Source organism: Protomyctophum bolini (genome assembly GCF_963924005.1).
Source record: "Protomyctophum bolini genome assembly, chromosome: 24".
Lineage (NCBI taxonomy): Eukaryota > Metazoa > Chordata > Actinopteri > Myctophiformes > Myctophidae > Protomyctophum > Protomyctophum bolini.
Window position 1 is genome coordinate 12,109,214 of NC_137885.1, and position 23,905 is coordinate 12,133,118.

At 44.7% G+C, this 23,905-nt stretch overlaps 1 protein-coding gene across 6 annotated transcripts in view; it reads right to left on the minus strand.

Moving 5' to 3' along the window:
- The window catches only part of LOC308311614 (metalloreductase STEAP3-like), a 351,330-nt gene extending 328,776 nt beyond the window's left edge, over nucleotides 1-22,554 (minus strand). For 3 of the 6 annotated variants that reach the window (XM_080758366.1, XM_080758365.1, XM_080758367.1), the window contains exons 1-6: nucleotides 22,483-22,554; nucleotides 19,801-20,122; nucleotides 18,314-18,580; nucleotides 17,486-17,746; nucleotides 17,033-17,299; nucleotides 16,216-16,380 (exon numbers count right to left, since the gene is read on the minus strand). In XM_080758366.1, the coding sequence (XP_080614492.1) occupies nucleotides 16,216-16,380; nucleotides 17,033-17,299; nucleotides 17,486-17,746; nucleotides 18,314-18,580; nucleotides 19,801-20,022 (1,182 nt within the window). In that variant the 5' untranslated portion in view covers nucleotides 20,023-20,122; nucleotides 22,483-22,554. Of the gene's footprint in view, nucleotides 1-1,594; nucleotides 6,032-16,215; nucleotides 16,381-17,032; nucleotides 17,300-17,485; nucleotides 17,747-18,313; nucleotides 18,581-19,800; nucleotides 20,123-22,482 lie in introns of those variants that run through there. The other 3 variants (XR_013963691.1, XR_013963690.1, XM_080758368.1) reach the window with 3 other exon arrangements.
- Between the last annotated feature and the right edge of the window lie 1,351 nt (nucleotides 22,555-23,905).

Below are 23,905 nucleotides of genomic sequence, written 5' to 3' on the forward strand. Positions count from 1 at the left end.
CCACACTAATTATCCATAACGTATAAATGATGGATAAGGGGTCAGGACAACGAGGCCTTTTCGTGGAGGGGTCAGAATAAAATGTGGACTTAAAACTGTTATTCGTCTATAATATCTCCACTGGGAATGTGGTAAGTTCACCGCATGTGTCACAAGAGTTCATTATTGGGCACATTACTGAGTCGAGAGAGAGAGAGAGGTAATTGCAACTGTGTCACCTGGGATTCAAACCATGTGTCCCCCGTGTGGGAAGGCGAACATCTACAATCTCTCAATCAAGACTAGAGTGGAGATATTGGGCTTATGCGCTTCAGGTGGGGCTACTTGTTGTCAGCCAGTACTATTTGTCCTGCTGTGTAGACCACCACCACCACCAACCACTGCAGATGTGTTGGTTATGTTGCATGATGCTACCACCAACCATACAGATTCGTTCAAATTAGGGACGTGCCGATAGAGACATTTTGGCCGATATGGATATCCGAGATAATTAATTGCCGTTATGGCCGATAACAGATAATACCGATATATCGATATGATCTCATTCTGTATTGAAAAATTATAATGATTTTGTCCATTCTGAAAAAATACATGTAACGGGGTGTCTGCACTGCAGGCTTAGGCAAGTCAGTTTGAACTTTAATACTTTAACCCATTTTGGGCAGGAACCCCTTTTGGTGTTACTGTAGCATTGTGTTATGCTTTAACTAACTAAAAATAGCAGATCTACAAGCTCGTAGCGCGCCACTCGGTGGCTGAGCTTGTAGGTCTGCTATTTTTGAAAAATCGAAGAACGACTGACATAGAAACATAGCCTTTTTGCAGAGAACTGTCAGGATGTAGAAGACATTTTTAGAATCTGATCTCAGGTGGAATGCAAGTCACGTTCGGTATGCTTTAAAAGAGACAGGCGTCATGCAGTAAATTAACTCTGACTGCACCATCTACTCGTGGAGCAGTGGTTCCCAACCTTTTCTGGATCGTGGCCCACTTGAAAATCTCAAGAGCGTTCGCGGGGCATATTGGCAGACATACCGGTTGCAATGAATCCAGTAAAAGAAAACACTCCTTGGGCTAAAAACGGCCATAGACACTTGCCCAAATGTGATGATCTCATCTCATCACATTAAGTGAAGACGGATATGGCCGGTTTTATGTCATGAATAACACCTAGTTTGACATGACACATGCTACTTAAAGCATAGTTCAAATGTATATAGGTTTTCAATGGTACCCCAACGTTCAACGCCTGAATTTACCATGATCCAAAATGTAATTTAACGTAATTTGGATGACCCTAAGGATCATAAAAAAACCTTGAATGATTACTATTGAAATTTATTTTGGGTCAAATCTTAGATTGACTGGCCTATTATATCACCCTCCCCACCAAACACTAGCCAATTTTGGAAGAAAAGAAATCTGATGACACGAGCAAAATCTTTTTCTACCACAAGATGGCAGCATTCACAAGGTAATAAGGAGAAATAAGTCACATAAGAAGGCACTACACATAAGAAGTTTAACATCTGGATGCTAACGTTTCATTATGTTTTCATCCTAAACCAATATGAATAAAGTTCAGACAAGAAGGTTTAGATATACAAAATAAGGTTTATTCTAGGTCCAAAGAAATGTCAATCATAAAAAAATAATTCACATTCACTTCGTTAGGATGGAGTGCCTGACGAGGCCCGACTTTCATCATGATCTGAAACAAAAATGACAACCCCGTCCTTAACACTTTCAGCGACGAGTCCGAGTTTATACTCCGTTGCACGATGCTGTCCCGTGCCAAAAAATAAGATCTACAAGGCAGTGCAGTGGTGGAAGAACTAAAAGTACTCATTATGCAGAATGTCCAATTTTCGAGTTAGGGGTGGAGTGGTTAATGCATGTTTTGTAATTATAGTAATATGCAAAAGTTTCCAAATGACTGTAGTGGAGTAAAAAAGTACAACATTTGCCTCTTGAGATGTAGTGGAGTAGAAGTAAAAGAATAGAAAATTGGAAATAGGCTACTCCAGTAGAGTAAATGTAATTATTTCCTTTCCACCACTGCTGAGTATAAACCGGGCTGAAGTGTCCTCTACGTTAATGAAAGCTTAAAGATTGTCCATCGAATTCAACAGGTTCTCACAACAGCAGGTCAGTTTAGTAAACGGCTAAAGAACCAGTACAAACCAGTTAAATTATTACTCTTTTAAAATCCTTCTTAAATAACACAGCATAATAGACGTCAATGTGACACAGCGCTTTGTTCGAGTCTGTTAATGAAAAATGATTATTTTGACTTTGGATTTTGTTTTCAATTCATTTGGCGTTGGCACATTGTTGTTTGATAACACGACACGTAATTTGTATTGTTAATATAGTGCCAGGGAATTATTATAGTGCATTCATGTTAGGCTATTCAATTATATAAATTGAACAATGAAATAAAAGTTAAATAAAACAAAACAGACTAACATTATGTTCCATAAAGAGATGTGTTTAACCCATTCTGACCTGAGATCAGATTCTAAAAATGTCTTCTACATCCTGACAGCTCTCTGAAAAAAGCAATGTTTCTATTTCAGTCGTTCTTGGATTTTTCAAAAATAGCAGACCTACAAGCTCGTAGCGCGCCACTCGGTGGTGCGCTACGAGTCCTTTAGCCCAAAATGGGTTAAAGGACAACATAGTTTTCTTTCAACCAAGGTTCATGTTTTAGGTTGTTGAAAAGTAAAAGATGAGTGTTATTTTTTTATTTTTCTAGTTTAGTTTTAACAATTTGTGGCTCAATATCTTTTTACTACATTTTACAGCGATTTATTTAACCGCAAGGCCGCTATTTCTTTATAGTCCTACTAGACCCCATGAAATTACATCTGGCCACAGCGGTTGTGTTCCGTGTGTCTGAACAAACAGCTGACTACCAGGGGGCTGCCATACTGTGTGTCATAGGCTCAATATGTCAGTTTGTCACCAACCTTCAATAGATCCCGTGATCTTTTGTGACCAGATGTAATTTCCTGCGGTCTAGTAGGACTATAGTAAGCCTTGCCGAGCCATGGGGCCCGTAAGAAATCTCCTGTTTCTGTAGCGTGAGGCAGCTTGATGTACAAGTACACCCCCTGGACATGATGCTAGTATGCCACAGGGACTTACCCTTGATGCTGAGTGCCAAGCAGGGAGTCACTGGGTCCCATTTTTACAGTCTTTGGTATTACCCGGCCGGGGATCAAACCCCAACCTCCCAGTCCCAGGGCGGACACTCTAACCGCAAGGCCGCTGAGCTGGTCCAAACTAGTAGGACTACACTGTAGTTATTTACTGTAGTCACTACAGTAAATAATAAAGAAAGTGCCGTAGAATAAATATTTAGGCACTTCGAATGCCTCCTGTCAAAAATAGCTAAAATCGTTAAAACGAAAGCAAATGAAAACAGTTTAACACTAATCTTTCTCCAATAATAGCGTAAAACATGAACCTTGGTTGGAAAAGATTAAACAAAAGTTGTCCTCTTAGACCTCAACGATGCTTAGCTAGCCTGGAGAGGTGCGGGTGGGAAATGCCGTCCCCCTGGTGGCATCTTATTTTATTTTGGGACTTTATCATGTGTCTGGTGTCGAAGCCTCTGGGAAACGTTTTCATGGTCGGTGACCATGAAATCAGAAACGTATAAAGTTTAATTCTACTGCTCAGTAAGAGAACATAAGTTCTATTCTACCACCCCTCATTACTGATGCTGTTAAAAACGTTTGGAAGAAGCTTGACGACACCAGACTGACGATGAAACTCGACTGACCATCTCCAGGCCACCGTTCTCACAGAGATCACAACACCAAAAGCCGAAATGCATCAGCATAGAACAAAAGAGCTGTTCCGACAGATAACGAAGCACTTTGCGATTCAAGGCAGACTTAAGGCCACGTGTGACTCTGCCACGAGCCACTGTAATATTTGGGTTAAAGAGCAGGATGTATTTAGTATGAAGACCGGAGGAGCCCTCTATAAACAACTGCAACAAAATATGAACACTAACAACAATGTACAAAAACATAAAGAACTAATGGAAAATTATTGATCAGTTATTTAAAAAAAAAGGGATTCACAATAACAGAGTCAATGTCAGTGATCTACTGTACAAGATTACTATGCGTCGCTCGCAGCCTGCAACTAAATCGAGGCTATAACTCTGTAGTCTGACTTCCTTAAAGGAGAATTTCGAACTAGAAGGCTTTCTTACCTTTATTTGTAGTTGTTACGTCCCTACCAAAGAGGTCCAGGTGTTATTTTGCGCAAAAGTGCATTATTGGCTATTTCCCCTACCATAAGCCCTCAATGGGACGTTGGGTTTTTAGTGCTAATTCGCTTATTTCCATCGAAATAAGTAGTGAAGTGTGCCGCTTGGGATGCTACTTAGATTATGAAGAGAGGATATACAGTATACCAAAAAAAAAGGTTTTTGAGCGATGAGCAATTTAGGGCTTATGGTAGGGGACATAGCCAACAATGCGCTTTTGCACAGATGAACACCTGGACCTCTTTGGTGGGGCCGTAACAACTACAAATAAAGGTAAGAAAGGCTTCTAGTCCAAAAAAGGCAGGAGTGTCGCAAATAACGCCAGTCTTCTTCTGGTTCTAGAGGGAACCATTAGAGAAGCAGTGCGACAACGTAAAGAAATAAGAACCAACAAGTATTTTCCCCGCCTGACAACAGTAGAGCTGCTATTGTGGCTATTTAACCCATTAAAACGGGGGAAAGCACACGTGTCATTTTAGCGTTGGCTGTTGCAAAAATTGCAGATCTACAAGCTTATTTCTTGAGGGGCGCTATAGCCACCTCCTATGTCCAGCTTTGAGGGTTTGTGTAAACACAGTCCCCGGACCCACCGCTTGGGAAACGGCGTCTGTTCTGTCTAGTACCACAGCATGGTAGGGCTTTAAGCCCGTTACACCGGTGGAAACGGCTACGAAAGGAAACAGACAAAGAGGGGGGGGGGGGGAAGCCCTCCGGGCAATCCATTATAAACAGAGGCTGAGATTAACAGCATTTCTCAATCTAGACCTTTTTGGGGGTCCTTGTTTGGACCCGTAAACTGACTTTTATTTGGCCCTCGGTGGAAAATGTTTTGCGCACAGGGGCCCCCAGAAGAGACAACGGATGCGCCAGCATATTTCAAAATATAGGCGCTAGACAGTAAGCGGGAGGCATAATCTTCCATTCTTACCTCGCGCTGGTCATGCTAAAGTCTCTCTAGAAGCGTTAATATTCCAAAACAAGAGGCATGCTGAAGTCAGACGCCTAAATACAAGTCCCGTAGCACCCCCATGGTTTTGATAATATAAAAGACGTGTATATACACGTCCTTAGCAAAAATTTGTGTTCAAAGTTTTGCGTTGTGGGCTTGTACATCAGCTATTTTTGAACAGCCAACAAATGGATAAAGTGGCTAAAATGATTGTCATGCCACATTAACTACCGGTACTCCCCCCCCCCCCCCCCCCAAAAAAGACCCCTAGCCCTAACCCTGACCCACTTTTAGAAGCACCGTTCTAGTGTGTGTGTGTGTGTGTGTGTGTGTGTGTGTGTGTATGCGCTTCCATTATTTCTGCCTTCCCAAACAAGCACAACACACACAGTACTGTACGTACACTGTCTGTCACAGTTCCAGGGCGCACTCCCTCCCGCCCTCTCTCTCTCTCTCTCTCTCTCTCTCTCTCTCTCTCTCTCTCTCTCTCAGACGTCCGTCATGTCCTCCAGCGATTGGCCGTTGCAGCCGCCGCCGCCGCCGCCGGGCACGACAAAGCGGATGTGTCGGCCGCTCTCCTCCTCCCAGCCGCGGCGGATGCGCGCCAGGCGCAGGGCGGCGCAGGGCAGCGCCAGCGCGGCGCGCCCCAGCAGGACGGCGCACGGCAGCGCCAGCACCGTCATGAAGGTGGGCGGCAGGTAGAAGTGGTAGTGGGCGCCGTCGAACGCCCGGTCCCAGCCGAACAGCAGCGTGTGCAGGGTGGTCAGGACCAGCGCCGCGTAGCCCAGAGAGGACTGTAGGGATGATAACAGTACGTTAGACCAGTGGGTCATAACGGTCATATCGGCTATAAAAATGCCATATCGGTATCGGAATGGTCTCAAAATAAGCATGTAGTCATGCAGCTTGATTAGAATGATAACAATTCAATTCCATTAGATGTTAAGACAGTCTGCAGCTCAAAGTGAGTTATAATGATAAAAACTGTACGGCCCTCTTGCAAATATCCGCACGGCTTCACAGCCTTCGTGTGTGTGTGTGTGTGTTTGAGTCCTACACTACTTACAGCAAGAGGCGGTCTAATTATAATTCCCATGCTTGAGCAGTGTGGTGGCCATTAGGCTATATATACTAGCACCACCCCCCCCCCCCCACCCCCAACCCCCCCCTGGTGTCAACCTCAGCCGGCAGCGTCGAGGTGCTCAGAATTATGATGACTCTCCGCCCAATAATAATGAAGAGCTCAGCGCTCACGGCGGCAACTCTTAATTAGCGTACTGTCTTACTTAGACACCGTTTTTTAACCCATTTTGGGCGGGAACCCCCTTTGGTGATTTAAACATGTTGTAATTTAGCTATTGAAAAATAGCAGATCTACAAGCTTGTAGGTCTGCTATTTTTGAAAAATCGTTGAAAAATGTGCCGCAAATCTTTCAGAAAATTGTCATGATTTAGAAGATTTTTATTTATTTTTTGACGTCAGGTCAAAATGGGTTTAGGTTTAGGTTTATTTATTTAGCATGTAGTACAAAAAATAGACAAAGAACAAAAATACAATGCAAGGAAGGGAAGAAGCCAGAAGGCTTATTTAGTATCCTTTTCTATAGGAAGAGGTCATTGGTTTAAAAGTTCATAAAGAACAGTACATAAGTCTACAAGTTGGCAAAGGGGGCAGCTGTGCAGTAAATAAATAAAAACACAGACTGCACAAAAAACAGAAATAAACAATACAACAACAAACACGTTCAATCCGGAAAAGCATCCGTGCCGCCAACGTTTTGATTTTAGCTATACATATAGTGCTATATAATGTGATATGTATATGTTCTATACATATAGTGTTATATACATATAGTGTTCTATACATATAGTGCTATATAATGTGATATGTATATGTTCTATACATATAGTGCTATATAATGTGATATGTATATGTTCTATACATATAGTGCTATATAATGTGATATGTATATGTTCTATACATATAGTGCTATATAATGTGATATGTATATGTTCTCAAAATGGGGTCCCGGGTGGGGGGGTTCAGGGGGTCCCCAGCAAAAGTAGTTAATATGGCTATCGTTAAAATTTGTGCACATATTTCAATACACTATATCAAATGGTAAATGGTGCATTTGTATAGCGCCTTTATCCAAGGCGCTTTACAGAGATTGTGCATTACATTCACACACACACACACACATTCACACACCGATGCCGGAGGAAACCATGCAAGGCACCAACCTGCACATCGGGAGCAATTAGGCTCAGTTCAGTGTCTTGCTCAAGGACACTTCGACACCAACTCTGGGGGAGCCCTTTTTTTGTAATGTTTTTTTTGCGGCTTTTGCCTTTATTTATATGTTTTTATAGAGAGTCAGACAGTAGGCTGACAGGAAATGGGGGAGAGAGATGGGGGAGTGACATGCAGTAAAAGGCCGTCGGGATCGGGAGTCGAACTCGTTCAGACAGTATGCAGCAGTAACGCACGTTACTGTAAGCCCGGTGTCGAGGTCAACGAGTTCTCCCATTCCTGCTGTGCATTTATGGTGCGAGATAATAACTACGCCGACACTCATTGACAGGCTGCGTGCATTTGAGTTCAACGTATCATTCTTAATTGGTCCTACACAGTGGTTCGTGAGAGCATGCACAATGCACATCATCCACACGTAACATGGTAAGTGCTGGAGAGAGGGGGGGGGGGGGGGGAAGTGGTGCAACTCTGTGTGGGGGTCCCCGGAGGGGGGAACGCACCCAGGGTGCCGGCCCGATTCCGGCGAGCCGCCCCGTGTCTGAAACGGTTGAGAAATGACAGAGTTACCGTGTGGGGGTCCCCTCTACTGTACTGTCACTGTAGTGTACTGTACTGGCACACCCGAAATCACCATATATACAGTTAATATGTGCGTGTGTTTGTGTGTGTGTGTTAGGTTGCGCACAGGTGGTGAAAAACAACCATGCTGTTTCCGTGCTCAGACGCACCCACCCACACACACAGTACACATAGTCACTTAAGGAAGTGGTTGCACGACTTAACAACTACGAAATGTCTGCAAACTCTGGAGTCGCACCTCTTCAGACTCCATCTTAGGTGGTGTCCACATGAGGACGTATTCTGCGTAGTATTTACCCGATGTGCCCTTTCTGCTTCACAGAGACGGCGTTTTTGGGGACTTAAAGCTGCTATAAGCAATACTTGATGACCTTTTAATTTTGTAGGTATTCAGACAGCCCGCAATGGGTAGAACGCTCCCATTGTGTCTGTGACAGATCTAGGGGCCGCAATATGCAATCAAAGATTTTCCTAGAAGCTTTGTAATTGGTCGATTTGCCTGTCTGCTTCCTGATTTTTTTTCGACCAATGACAAAGCTTCTAGGAACATCTTTGAATGCAGATTGCGGCCCCTAGATGTGTCACAGAGACTACATCGTTTTTTGGGAGCGTTCTACCCATTGCTGGCTGTCTGAATACCAAAAAAATAAAAAATAAAAAGGTCATTCAAATGTTGACAAATTATTGCTTATAAAGTAGCAGCTTTAACCAGCTCTTTTTTAAACCACCTCCCAGAGTGGTAAACTTTGGAGACTTTGTCGTCTCCGTGTGTACAGAGAACGCCGACCTATTTGCTGAAACGCCCCCTCCAAACTAACCTCACCAGGCTTTCCACCTCCAGTATCACAGCTATTTTATATCTGCACATAAGGTCTATAAATCTCGTCTCCGAAAATAGCCAAGCTGCAGCCATGCAGTGAGCTTCTAGATGAGCTATTTTCGAAGAACATGGTATAAATTATGGTGGTTACCAATCTGGAAAGACAAGAAAAAAAACAGATGATCTTCTACCTTATTGTTACTAATGGTGTTGTGTAGAATAGATTAGTATGTCGGCTATAAAGATAGACAGCACGCAGCCACCGCTGTCTGTCCGTCCCTCTCTCCTGCCCTGCACAGTGCACAGCACGCATGGACCTCGTCAAAGTGCTTCGTCTTCTTGGGTTGAAACTAATCATTCTGAAGGTGCTATCCATGCTTCAATTTGCTCTTCTTTGCAAGCAAGCAGACAAAATGTCACGGCAAATGCCTTTGTGTAACTTCTAAACGGCCTGTTTTCACGGTTTCTAATTCCTCTTTTTTATACTTTTGTATAGCCTATGTGCAATTTCTCTTGTTAACTATAGCTGCAAGATTTATAGGCAAAATGTTTAGCGCTGTGCAGGCAGCAGGTGGAATCAATCTATTAACGAGCAATTATCTGACATTCAGCGGTGTTGTGCACCGGTGAATATATTCAATATCCAAAGTCAAACTCATAAATTCACAATGCATCATGCTGCCTTGTGAGCTTTAAGATCTGCAAACCATGAATCTCATGCTTATGTAATATGTACAGTATACTTTGTAGCCTACTTCTGGCAGAAGAGGGTAGTTATGAGAATATTAGTATAGGCCTATATGTAAATAATTAAAATTGTAATGATTTGTAATGAAAAGAAAGAAAAACATCAACTACAGTTGATTATGCCACAATGCCACATACTGTATGCATTTTACAGACCATGCATAATATAATATAGCCTACACTACACGCAGCTGTCTCTGGGTGTCGTCTGGACTACATGCAGAATTAACATAACTGCAAGGTGGACGCAGGAAACTTTAATGCCGTTTTCAAACTTCTCCGTTCTCGTGTGGAAGGCCTCTTAGACCGTAGCACTTGCCCTAGCCTCGACCTCCTACAGGCATATGCATAGGCTCAACTTATGTAACTTAAATAGCACTTTGTGTATAGACATAGCACTCTATAGTGTATAGTTTTCCTTAGATAGATATTCCACTGCTAGGTTCTTAAGCTTACCTAGGATTCATGATGACTAGTTTTGATGTATTACCATGTTTTTTGTTCTTGCTTACTGTAAGTCACTCTGGATTAAGTAAGAAATGCGAGTGCTTTTTCCACCACTGGTCTATTGGAGCATCACAGTCCATTTAAAGATGTGAGATGCAGGGTGTCCGCGCACTCCCCAGCCAAAATCATATTGAGGTCTCCTTGACATGACAAGGTTTGAGAAGCATTGCTCTGTACTGGTCGTGTGATTCCCACGTTGGTGGAAGCTACGGTAAGCTTCCAGTAGCAAGAAGATCGTTACCTTAAGAATACCCGCTGCAAATAACCACTGTTTACTCGCCTGCTTCAGTACTTCTGAACTGAGTGGATTGAGCTCCATGTACTTCATTGTTATGTACGGTGTGTATATATGTACACACTGCCGTTCTCATGCAATGTGTTATTTATTTTGTCGTCGGTGTAATGTTATGCTTACATGCTGCTGTGCATTGGAAACATCAGGTAGCAAATTAGCAATTATGCCGACTGCTTACATCAGGGGTTCTCAATGTTTTTGCCTGGGGGGGAACCCCCGGAAATGCTTTGGTCTTGCAACCCTTTTTGGCAGCAATCTTTGATTTTAGTTTTAGTCATAGTCTCTTGAATACCGGTAGTTCATTTAGTTTTAGTCACATATCAGTCACCTGGAATGTCTTAGTGTTAGTCTAGTTTTAGTCGACTAAATATCATAGGATTTTAGTCGACAAAATCTACAGTCGATTTAGTCGACTAAAATGTATTTTGCCGTCGTAATAGATCGGCTATTTGTGGCTATAAGTGTAAAATGACTCATACTGGATCTCTTGTCCACTAGTCGCTTCCTAACATTTTAGTCTAGTTTTTATTCGTTGACAAAATTGTCAGTATATTTAGTCTTAGTCGTCGTAGCTTAGTTTTCATTTAGTTTCCATTTAGCTTTCCATTTAGCTTTCATCAGTGGAAAACAACACTGACCGGTCGGGCAGCCTACCTGAAAGCAAACTCTGCCATTTTTTACAAATTGCAGCATTTAACGATTTCATTTTATATGGTTATAATTAGAGATGTCCCGATACTGTATCGGTATTGGGAAAAGTATATCGGATCGGCCCTTATTTGTTATATCGGGTCATATCGGTATCGGTGAATATGCCAGTCTAACCACAGATCCGACACAGGGGTAAGGGGTTGACACTATGGCAGGTAAATAAAATGCTGGGAGATGTGGAGTTTGCTTTGGAGTTGCCCAAACTCCAAAAGTGATGAACAAGTGCACATTTGAGTGAGGAGTCTGCTATGAACACAACACGAGATATATAGCTAGATAGCTATAAACACAACATGAGATATATAGCTAGATAACTATGAACACAACATGAGATATATAGCTAGATAACTATAAACACAACATGAGATATATAGCTAGATAACTATAAACACAACATGAGATCACAGCGCTGGTATCAGTATTCAGTATCGGTATCAGCTAACACAGAAATTGAGGTATTGGGATAAAAATCCCTAGTTATAATGTGGTTATATTCATGTAGAAAACAGAAAAATTAATGATTATTATAACTAAAGTTAGCAAAATAAACTAGAATAAAAAACAGTAGTAGTAGTAGGAGTCCCATGGATGCAGAGGTAGTTGTTTTATTGCGTCCCTTAACAATAAACTGCGTTTTGGGATGCAAAATGCACCCTATTTTAATCTCTGGTTACCCTAGGTGGGGTTGGCGAAAGGCCCTTTCTGTGTGGAGTTTGCATGTTTTCCCCGTGCCCCCCAAGGGTAGTATAGGTCACCCTCACAAAGAACATGCAGTAATCATGGTCTCTAAACTGCCTCCCCCCCCTGGCCAGCCGGGGCGCCTGATGGAGGGGAAAGGCACTGGTTGTGGTTGGAATAACGTGTTCCTTCCACGCACTACTTTTCGTCTAAACTGGAGCGTTGCGGAGTCGTCTGCTTCGGCAGTCTTTGTTTCTCTCAGTACAGGACCCATAGTGTTGTTTTTGGCAGCAAATTTAGATTTTAGTTTTAGTCATAGTCTCTTGAATAGTTTTCATTTAGTTTTTGTCACATTTTTGTCACCTGGAATGTGTTAGTGTTAGTCGACTAAATGTCATAAGATTTTAGTCGACTAAATCTACAGTTGATTCAGTCGACTAAAATGTATTTTGGCGGGCCTTCCGTGTCGCAGTGCGACGTGTTGTGAGCTTATAGATCGGCTATTTTTACTGTATCTCTTGTCCACTAGTACCTTTCTAAACATTTTAGTCTAGTAACTAGTAACAACTATCTGTTGACAAAATTGTCTATACATTAGTCTTAGTTTTAGTCATCATAGCTTAGTTTTAATTTAGTTTCCATTTAGTTTTCGTCCACGAAATCAACATTGGAAGGACCCCACTCTCAGAACCAATGATCTAATTCTCATGAACACTGGGACACAAATTAATAGCCAGAGTAAAGGATCATGTACTAGTGTGTGTGTGTGTGTGTGTGTGTGTGTGTGTGTGTGTGTGTGTGTGTGTGTGTGTGTGGACTTTACTTGTGTCTTATCCTTCATAATTGGTGCCAAGGTACACACGGCCTCAGGTTCCCTCAACAAACCTGGAAACCCAATGCCATTTAGTGTGGCACGTCTTTGACGTAAGACCCAGTTCCGGGTGCCTGACACACGGCGTGTGATTATTTATCCATCATTGTGTTGGGATTATTCATTCATCTCCGTCCATTATGATTAGAGTTCACGCTCACTCCCGTCTCATTACGATATCGCACTTGTAAATCAATCCTGAACAATAACAACAAAGGGTGCATTTCCGTTCCGCAGCCGAACCGCGTCAACAACAAGTGCATGGCGTGTTGATTCCACTCTGCAGGGCACAGACAACCTCCCGCTGCTGGCTGAGGCTCAGATGGGGAAGCGTGGAAGCGCAGAGGACAAAGACGGAGACTTTTTTTTTTTAACCAACTAAGACTCATCTGTGTCACCGTCATCATCATTATTTCATACTTTAGCCGTTGGAAAAATGGCAGATATGATCTGCTGTTTTAGAAAGATCGCGAAAATGTGTGCAAATCTTTGAATATTATATTCTTTCACAGTAAATGTTTTCTTTTTAGTATCTTTATATCTTTGCTTCTGGCGGGTCCCTGGCTGGAACAACATGTTTTCGGATGGGGGTCGGCGGCCAACAACATATCATTTTGGGGGCCCTTGACCTTGAAAAAATTTCAAGGACCCCCAGAATTATCTCTATTGGGCCACGGACCCCCATCTCAAAATATGTAGTTCCAGGGACCCCCCAGAAGCCAATAATTTAGTTAAAAATGTTTGCTCTGAACCTACAAGCCACCGAGTGGCGCGCTATGAGCTTGTAGATCTGCTATTTTTCAAAAGCTAAATTATAACATAAGGTTTAAAACACCAAAAGGGATTCCCGTTCAGAATGGGTTAATGGCTTGATTCTACTTCAGCTTCATTCCATGAAGACCTGAGGCCGATTCTACGAATGCCTTCTAAATCAGCATACAGTTCTCAAACGTTTCCGTGCCAACTAATGACCTCCAAAGGGCCGTGGACCCCCAGAAGAGTAGATTTGTGTTAAAAAAAAAAACAATGTTCAAAAATAGCAGATGTACAAGCTTGCAGCACCGCACGGAGTGACACACCGTGAGCTTGTACATCTGCTATTTTTGAGAGCCACTGTTCTAAACCAGAGTTCTCGAGAATCCTGAGAGTTTTCTGAAAAAACATTATGTTGCTAAATAATCTAAAACAACACGGATCCTTTCCTGGTTTCAACGCGTTAAGAACGACTTAAAACGTGTCCTCCACGAGAATGACTTAACCCATTTCGACCGAGACCGATTATACAAATGTCTTCTAAATGTTGACAGTTTTCTGGAAAACCCTGTTTCTATGTCAGTGGTGCACAACGTTTTTTATATCAAGGACCCCCAGAATTATTATATGTAATTTGCCGCCGACCCCCATCTGAAAATATGTAGTTCCAGGTGACCCAACCAGAAGCAAAGATTTGAGTTAAAAACGTTTCGCTGCGAAAGAATATATTCAAAGATTTGCACCACATTTTCACGATTTTTCAAAAATAGCAGACCCACAAGCTCGTAGCGCGGCACTCGGTGCCGCGCTATGAGCTTGTAGATCTGCTATTTTTCAATAGCTAAAGTATAACGTAACGCTTAAAACACCAAAAGGGGTTTCCGCTCAGAATGGGTTAAAGACAACGCTTTTTCTCTGTGTTCACAGAGCCCCTTTTCAGTCGGTCTAATCCCAAAACGCACTCTAGGAAAAAGAAAAAAAGACCACACAAACACGCCGCTTATCGCATACACACTCTCCCGGGACTCTGTTCTTTAGCATGGAACGGATGACGATAGATCACTCGCACTAGAACACCAGAGGGAAAAAGAAGAAAAATCCTTCACACATAACACGCAATGACAAATGCATACGCACACACTGCACTCAAGCTATTCATAGTAGACAGACACTAATATGCTTAACCCATTTTGGGCGGGAACCCCTTTTGGTGTTTTAAAGCATCATGTTATAATTTAGCCATTGAAAAATAGCAGATCTACAAGCTCATAGGTCTGCTTTATTTTATTTAGTAATCGTGAAAATGTGGCGCAATGTTTTTAACTAAAACCTTTGCTTCTGGGGGGTCCCTGGAACAACATATTTTTAGAAGGAGTTCAGCGGCCTCTTACATACATTTTTTGGGTTCCTTGACATGAAATATTGAGCACCGCTGATACAGAAACATAGGTATTTCAGAAAACTGTCAGGAAGACATTTTTAAAATTTCGACGTCAGGCCAAAATGGGTTAAATATAGCGCACACACACACACACACATCCCTCAGGCTGTGTGGGTGGCGGTCCTACACACTCTGACTGGGACAGAACGCCCCTTTTATCATGCTGCCAGGTGGCACGTGACAAATCTGTGCAAGGCCAGATTAGCCCAGCAGAAAAGATGAAAGCACCCCCGACGACGCAGACAGATGACAAATCCCTGGGAAATGGAAAAGTTGCCGCTTGTAATTCCACCCCACAGACGGGATGTGGAGGGGAGGGGAGAGGATGTGAGAGGGCAGGAGAGGAGAGTGAAGTAGAGGGCAGGAGAGGAGACGAGAGAGGATGTAAGAGGGCAGGAGAGGAGAGTGAAGTAGAGGGCAGGAGAGGAGACGAGAGGAGAGGATGTGAGAGGGCAGGAGAGGAGAGTGAAGTAGAGGGCAGGAGAGGAGACGAGAGGAGAGGATGTGAGAGGGCAGGAGAGGAGAGGATGTGAGAGGGCATGCAGGAGGAGAAGAGAAGAGAAGAGAAGAGAAGAGAAGAGAAGAGAAGAGAAGAGAAGAGAAGAGAAGAGAAGAGAAGAGAAGAGAAGAGAAGAGAAGAGAAGAGAAGAGAAGAGAAGAGAAGAGAAGAGAAGAGAAGAGAAGAGAGCGGGGGAGGAGAGAAGAGGAGAGTGCAGGAGAGGAGATAAATTGTGCAGGGAAGAGGGATGTGACAGTGATATATGAGATTGTGTCCATCAGGTGCAACACTGTGCTGCGTGTCTGTGTTTCACTGCGAGTGACACACACTCACCTACACAAAACACATCCTCCAAGCTGCTGGCATCGGGAACTCATGGGAGCAGATTGAAAGCATATCCACTCGTCATCCATCCATATACCGTTACCATCTTGTACAATTAAAGCTGCTATAAGCAATAATATGTCAAAATTGTAATGACCTTTCTTTTCTTTGGTATTCAGACAGTCAGCAATGGGTAGAACGCTCCCAAAAAAATGTGTCCGACTGTGACAGATCTAGGGGCCGCAATCTGCATTCAAAGACTGTCCTAGATGCCTGTCCACTTCCTGATTGGTTAGGCATTGCGACCGGGGTTTTTGTTTTTTTCGACCAATGACAAAGCTTCTATAGGGACATCTTTAAAATGCAGATTGTGGCCCCTAGATGTGTCTTATAGCAGCTTTAAATCGTTAATAGCAAACATTAATGAATCCTCAACTGAAACGGTGCAATGGGCGCCAGCCCTGCTGTGTGTTGCGGTATAGCCCTAGTGCCCTACCTGTATGAAGCTGAACTCCCTCCAGTTGAGGCTGTTGGACACGGTGGGCAGCGAGGACACGGCCAGCAGCGACAGCACCCCCAGGGCCATGACGCCCACCGACACGTACAGCTCCATCCTCCACACCTGCTCCTCGTCCCAGGACACCGCCGGCCCCGCCTTCGCCTGCAGCAACACACACACACACACACACCGCAGTCGTCGTCGACGTCAATGGCGGCCATGTCAGAGCAGTGTGCCTTCCTCAAACACTGGGGTCGGGAACCCGCTTGTGGGTCGCGGACACATTTCTTTTTTTTTTATATATAATTTTTAGCCCACGATTTTGTAACCCATTTTTCACCCCTGTGTCAATTATCTAATGTGATCCTTGGCTCTACACACCCTCCGCCAACCTGGGGAGAGCAACGGACTTGAACTCATGCTTCCTTCATGCATTGAGTGTCCAAGTCGCTCCTTTACACCTGACAGGGGGGGGAGTTTCCCTGGTTGGACGTAGCGCGTGGAAGGAACACGTTATTCCAACCAGTTCCTTTCCCCTCCATCAGGCAGCCCCCAGCTGGCCAGGGGGAGGCAGTTTAGAGACCAGGATTACTGCACGTTCCTACCTTCGGCGAAAGCCAACAATAAAAAAAAGTAACTTATGACCGAAAATAGCCTCACAACACGTCGCGCTGAGCCTGTAGATCTGCTATTTTCGGTACGCAGCATGCTTTCACGGAAAAACGCGCTGTGGCTTCTACGTAATCCAAATGACTGAAATCAGTTCGTGGCGAGACTCTCCACCACGTCGCCTCTCTCTCTCTCTCTCTCTCACCTGCTTGTAGGCGTCGTTGAGCAGGCCGTAGCGGTGCGAGCGCGTCATGGGTATGGCCAGGCTGTAGACGGCGTGCAGCACGGCGCAGGCGAAGCTGCACAGGCCCAGCTGCTTGCGGCGCAGCAGCCAGCGGTCCAGCCAGGCGGGGAAGACGCTGTACTTGGTGCCCCGGCGCAGCTGCAGGCCGGCCGCCAGCAGGCCGGGCAGGTAGACCAGCGCCAGCAGCACCAGCGCCACGCTGGGAAGGGTCACGTTCACCGTGTCCACCTGGGTCAGGGGGGAGGGGTGTTTAAAAAAACACACCGATGTGAAAGTGTGGCGGTGGCTTTGGAGTAGAGTATACAGTTGTTAACTAGGCACGTCAGTCGCTGCCCGTCTGGAAATAAAAAGGCCTTTTTTTAGGAAGGAATTGATTCACTCTTTCCGATAATACTCCCCACGTCGACGACTCACCGGCATCTTGTGGAAGTGGCGCTCGCCCTTGGTGACGAAGGGATGCAGGACGCCGTGCGCGAAGTTGTACAGGTAGAAGAAGGTGAAGAGGGCGAGCGTGGTGAGGACGGGCACGCGCCACGACGGGAACAGGTGCAGCGGCTGGTTCTCCACCTCCAGGGAGACGGAGAGGAGCCCGGCGTCCACCGGCAGGAAGCCGGCGCTGCGGCAGACCTGCGCCACCGCCTCCTTGGACTGGCGGCTGTCGCCGCACAGCAGCACCTGGGGGAGGGGGGGGGGGGGGGGGTGGAGCCCCGTGAGCGCATGGTTTACAATGGTACATTTATATATATATATATATCAATTCACCCATTCACACACGCATTCACACAGCGGAAACCATGCAAGGCACCAACCAGCACATCAGGAGCAATTAGGGGGTTCAGTGTCTTGCTCAAGAAGGACACTTCGACACTAACTCTGGGGGAAACCCGGGTTCGGAACTGGCAACCTTGCGGTTACCATCCAGCCACTCTACCGCTGATCCACCGCCGCGACAATAAGGGCCAGTATATATATTGACGCTCTTAATCCAGAGCGACTCAGAGACTAAACATACAGATGAAGATCAGAGCATGATCAAAACCTTCAGTACTTCAATACATGTGACACAACAAAAATCGGTGCAAATATATTTTCTATATTTTAACTCAAATCTTTGCTTCTGGGGGGGCCCCTGTTTGGAACCAAAAATACTGAGATGGAGGTCGGCAGCCAAATACATTTAATAATCAGAAGACACTTGAGCGTGGAAGGACAACTAAACAGCGCTCCTGCCTCCCCACCGACCTGTCTGCTGCCGTCCATGGCGCCCATCTGCAGCGTCCAGGCCGACACGGTGTTGAAGGCCTTGACCACGGAGCTCTCGGGGAACATGTCGGCCAGCAGCTCCGCGTTGGACGGCCCGGCCAGGTTGAGCCGGACGCTGTTGCTCACGTCCACCAGGACCTTGCCGGCCAGTGGCGCTTTGAGGCCCGCCAGCGTGGAGTAGTGCTCCGGGAACAGAGCCACGAACACCAGCCGGGCCTGGCTGGCAGCCTCCATCTGAGTGGTCACCTGGTGGTTAGAGGTAGGCAGTGTGGAGGGGAAACAGGTTTGGGGAAACAAGGTCTAAATCAGTGGTTTTCAACCAGTGGTCCGGTAGACTGGGACTCACCTATGCTTTTTATGGCATAGGCAGCTCCCGGTAGGCTCCGCCGGGAGAAACTAGACAGAGCTGCTGGAAATGAGACTAATTAATTAGAGCGAGTGTGTGTGGCTACATGTGTGCGTGTCTGCGTCAATTTAACAAAGGTGCAGATGATCAGAAATCAGCAGAAAGTGAGCGACGTTTGCGCCGAATTTAAGTGGCCCCAGACTTTTTTTCTCCCTGGAAATAAAAACGTCTGAGTTTCCGAGGCTAGTGGCCCAGGGACCACCAGTGGTCCTTGAGGGTATTCCAGGTGGTCCCCCGGCTAAATGATGGGGATTCGGTAACCAAATGGACCCTATCTTTAACTCTTGAGAGAGCGTAAAATGAAAACATTTTCCACTTTACAGTTACAATTATTGTTCTACAGATTTAGAGAGAAGCATTTTTTTTGATTAATGTTTGCCATAGTTTGCCATACATAGAAATTCAAATAATTTTTCTAAAGATTTTTTTTTAAATAAAATGTAATCTAAATTTAAAAGAAATTTCATAAATCTCACAAAAGCGGAAGTGAAATATAGCATGATATAGCAATCCTCACATATTTTATTGCGAGTACATCCTTTTGGTCCAACTTCAATTGTACCAAAATGTACTCGCGATAAAATGCTTTGTGAAGACATTTTGTCCCTCCTACGCATCTGTCCCAGTAGGGGTGAAAAAAACAACCTGTTTTCCACCGTTTCTTTGCTACCTGAAACGCAGAAGTTGAGCCCAAGATGGTTTCAATGCTTTCTAACCACAGGGGTTTTCCATAATGCAATACCAGAGTTTTGTTTTGTTTTATGACATACATTACGCCCCATTAACATTGCAACAACTGTGAATTTTGAAGCCGTTACGTTTATCTTCCTGGCAAGCACTTTATAGTGCAGTCGCTGCAGCCTTGTGTACTGTACCACGAGCCTGTTATCAGTGAATGGTAATCATATAGTACGTGCACAACACTTAACAATCAGAAGTGCACAGGTCAGCCGCTGTAATACAACAAGATGATCAGTTCCCAACACATAATAGCAAAAGAAGAGTGTGTGAGAGAGAGAACGTATGGGTGGGTGTGTGCGTGTGCGTGCGTGCGTCTCACCTCAGCTTCTTCAGGGAACAGGGCGACGGAGCGCTTAGGGTTTCGACTCCCCACCACCAGCTGGTAGCCGGAGGCCACCAGCCTCCTGGCCAGCGAGCGGGAGAAGTCCCCCGTGCCCAGGATGCCGACCAGCGGGGCGCCGGGGTCCGACATGGAGGCCTCCAGGTGCCTGGAGCCTCCTCCGCCTCCACCAATCAAGGGCTTCTTGTCCTGGAGAGGCATCGCGTCACCTGCCGCAACAGAACGCGCGTCCCGAAGCCCCGGCGAGGGACGACACTTAGTCGCGCTCTGCCCGTCGCTTTATTTGGATCCGTTGTCGGGCCTGGCGTCCAAGTGACACCACAATGTGATACAGGATGAAAACATGACGTTAGTGACATGACAAGAGAACTGACATGAACTGAACATATTGACTTTTAGTTAATATTAACTAGAACTATATGCTCAACCTTGGAGGACCCTCATGCAAACAAGTCTTTTCTGGTTGTATCCTCGTAGCAGTTTTTGTACCTGTTTTTTTAACTGTATCCATTCTGTGAATTCAATTTTCAATCAATCAATGTATATCGTTGCTGTCGGGCACTGTAATGCCCTTTTTCATCATACTACAGCTTCACACACAAGTATAAAAGAATTGCAGATCCGAGAGGTCGGAAAAACTGTGCGTAGTGATACAATTTGAGATTGTAGATCTGCTATGTTTGTCATTTTTTTATTTTAGAAAAGTAAAAGGTTTTACATGTCCAGAGATTAAAATATTAATTTATAGTTAAGGGATGCAATAAAACAACGACCTCTGCATCCACGGGATGCACTCATGTACTACTGTACTGTTTTTGAGTGGTGCAACCACTCCCTTACGGAGCTATGTGTGTGGGTGGGTGGCTGGGTAGATGGGTAGCTGCCTGGCTGGGTACGAGCATGAAAACAACATGGTTGTTTTTCAACACCTGTGCGCAACCTAACGCACACACAAACACACACAGTGACAGTACAGTAGAGGGTACAGTAGAGGGACTGCCGCACGGTAACTCTGTCATTTCTCACCCTGGGGGTCTGGAACATATCATTTTTGGGGGTCCTTGACATGGAATCTTTCGAGAACGACTGACATAGAAACATAGATTTTTCAGAAAACAGTTTTTCTATTTAGAAGGCATTTATAGAATGGTCCTCGGGTCTAAATGGGTTAAAACCCAGCAGTAGTTCTGTGGAGACAGAGACACATGTCCTAGATCCTGTTGTTGTTCCAGCACCCACTGCGTTGTTAGAAACATTAGGCCAACTGTTCCATCTCAAGGAGAAAGAAAGCACCATGAGTTCCACATAATGGACCCTTCATGGGTCTGAATAATATGTTTATATTGTAAATGGGGGCCAAACACTGTAGCCTACATTCATTTGATTTCATTTCATTGTCCTTTTTTGTGATGATTTTAATTTTATTGTTGAATTGAATGCCCAGGAGAAGTGTTTGACTGTACTCTGTACTGTTTACATTTCTGCCTAATAATAAAGTATTCAATCAATCAATCAATCAATAATTTGTGAGCTTGTAAGATCTGCTATTTTCAATAGCCAAAATGTATCGCTGAAGCGAGTACTGTAGTACTGTTTTGTAATAATAATCAAAATCTACATAGTAACTAAAGTTTTCAAATAATTTTAGCGGAGTTAAAAAAATACAGTATTTGCCACTGAGATGTAGTGGACTGGAGTCAAGTGGAAGTAATAAGAAGAAGTACTCCAGTAAAATAATACTTGAGTAAACATACTTAGTTATTATCAGTGGTTCCCAAGTGAAGTAAAGTGTACTGATCTATTATCAGTGGCTCCCAAAGTGGGGTCCCCACTTTGGACACCTGGACTCCGGGGGTCCTTGAGGGAGTTCCAGGGGGTCCCCAGCTAAACCATAGTTAGGAACCAAATGGACCCTTATGGGTCTGTAACTCTGAGTGTACAAAATGGTACCAAATGGACCCTTATGGGTCTGTAAATTAAATTAACATTGATTTTACAATATAAATGACGGGGTCCCAGAGATAGAAATGCCATTAAATGGGGGTCCGGTAGACTAATGTATGTCAAACTGGGGGGTCCTTGAAATTAAACTGGTTGAGAATCACTGCTAGCCTAGAACGTAAAAATCCTCTCTTATGGGGGTCCCCTCCCCTCCCTGGCATATCTCTTAAAATGGGGGTCCGCGGGCTAATTTGTGTCAATTCGGGGGTCCTTGACATGAAAAAGTTTGGGAACCAGTGCTGTGTAGTGTAGATTACATTACAGACAGTTGAGAAAGAGTGTCCTAGACCTAGATCCTGGTTATAGATGTATGTCTCGTTGTTTAGAGACACAGCCTGTGTTGTTAGATAGATGACACCACTGACTGCGCTGGAAGATATAGTCGTCATTTCATTTCCCAGCACTCACACACACACACACACACACACACACACACACACACTAGAAGAAACCACCTTGTGCCCTTGGCTGCCTGCTGAACTCCCCCGCAAACCTTTATCACTCGATCTACTTCAGACAGTTTCCCAACAACCACACAGCCAGCACAAGGGAGAAGCAAACAGCCATGATCCGTCGCTAATATCAGACTCATCCGGCGATGTGATAAATTCGATTATTTAGTACTTTGTTCGCTCGTGTAGTAGTTGTAGTTGCGCTTACCTCTCCACTTCAACAACTCTTCCCTTCCTCACTTCCCTGTGATCGCTCCGTCCGAGTCCATGTGACGCACACACATGCGTCGTTAGGCCCTGCCCTCGGGCTCCACCCCCTCTGTGTGAAGGAGATAACCGGAGAACCGAGGGGGGGAAAAGGGCCATTCCGCTCAAAATGGCACTCACGAGCGAGTGAAAGACAAAGTCACTCTAGTTCTAGGTTCTAGCACAATTTCAAGGTGCTTTTACTAGTAGGCTACTTGGATATTTCCATTCCTTGATACTTCCGTTCAACTTCAAGCCATATAAGGACCGACCACAATGGAAACAGACCATAGGCTTTCTTGGGTTTAAATCCTCTTTAAGCAGACTGTGTCTGTAGGTCTAGCCTACTGTACCTGAACTCAGTGAACTCTACATTACTGTGTTGTTTTTTGCAAACTGTTAATAAAGTAATCAATCAATCAATACCAATATAAAATATCAGACACCCTGGGGGCGAGGCGAGGTCGTGTGCACACATCCGTCATGCCGTGACGGCAGACTGCAGGGCGAGCACTGACGCTTTGGCATGGGGGGTCAGATCAACATATGGACAGATCAGCTGAGCTCCATATATGGAGATCTATTGGTAGCAGCGTGGGAAGTGTCTTGAGTGTACAGGGTTTGATGAGGGCCCAGGTAGGGCCTGTTGAGAACTCTAGTTTTCGCCTCAGTCAAAAGGGAGACAACGAAGAGGAAGGACGGGTGGGGAATGATCAACATATGGAATGTCAGAACAGGTCAGCTCCATATATGGAGATCTAGGTGATGATTCAGTCTTCTCCAATGGCTATCCAGGGGTGGATGAGGTCAGTGATCGTGGTCTTCATATATGGAGACGGCCACATATGGAGCGTGTCTCGAGCCGTGACGGACTGACGGCCATATAAGGTGGCGTGACGTGTCACGAGGCGTAAGACAGCAGCCCTTTTCAGCACCGAAATGACATAATGTCAACTTTTAGTTAGTGAGCCAATAACACTTTAAAATGACACGGATAACAAGGGATATTGAAAAGATGATATTGTTCTCCCCAACAACCTCATTTATTTCTCTTTAATACTTCTCATTGACGTGTAGGTTAACCACGGGGTTGTGCTGGAAAATGAAAGGAAAAACTATGTTTAAAAAAAAAAGAATCCGCTGGCCATATACTGTCAACATGACTTCATCACATGTGTCTTTGCCACAGGCAAGAGGTTGAATCCCCTAGGCTCTCACACACACACACACACACACACACACACACACACACACACACACACACACACGATCCCTATTTGTCTCTCCCCCTTCCCTCCAGCTCACTCAACACTGGGCCTGTGTGTGTGTGTGTGTGTGTGTGTGTGTGTGTGTGTGTGTGTGTGTGTGTGTGTGTGTGTGTGTGT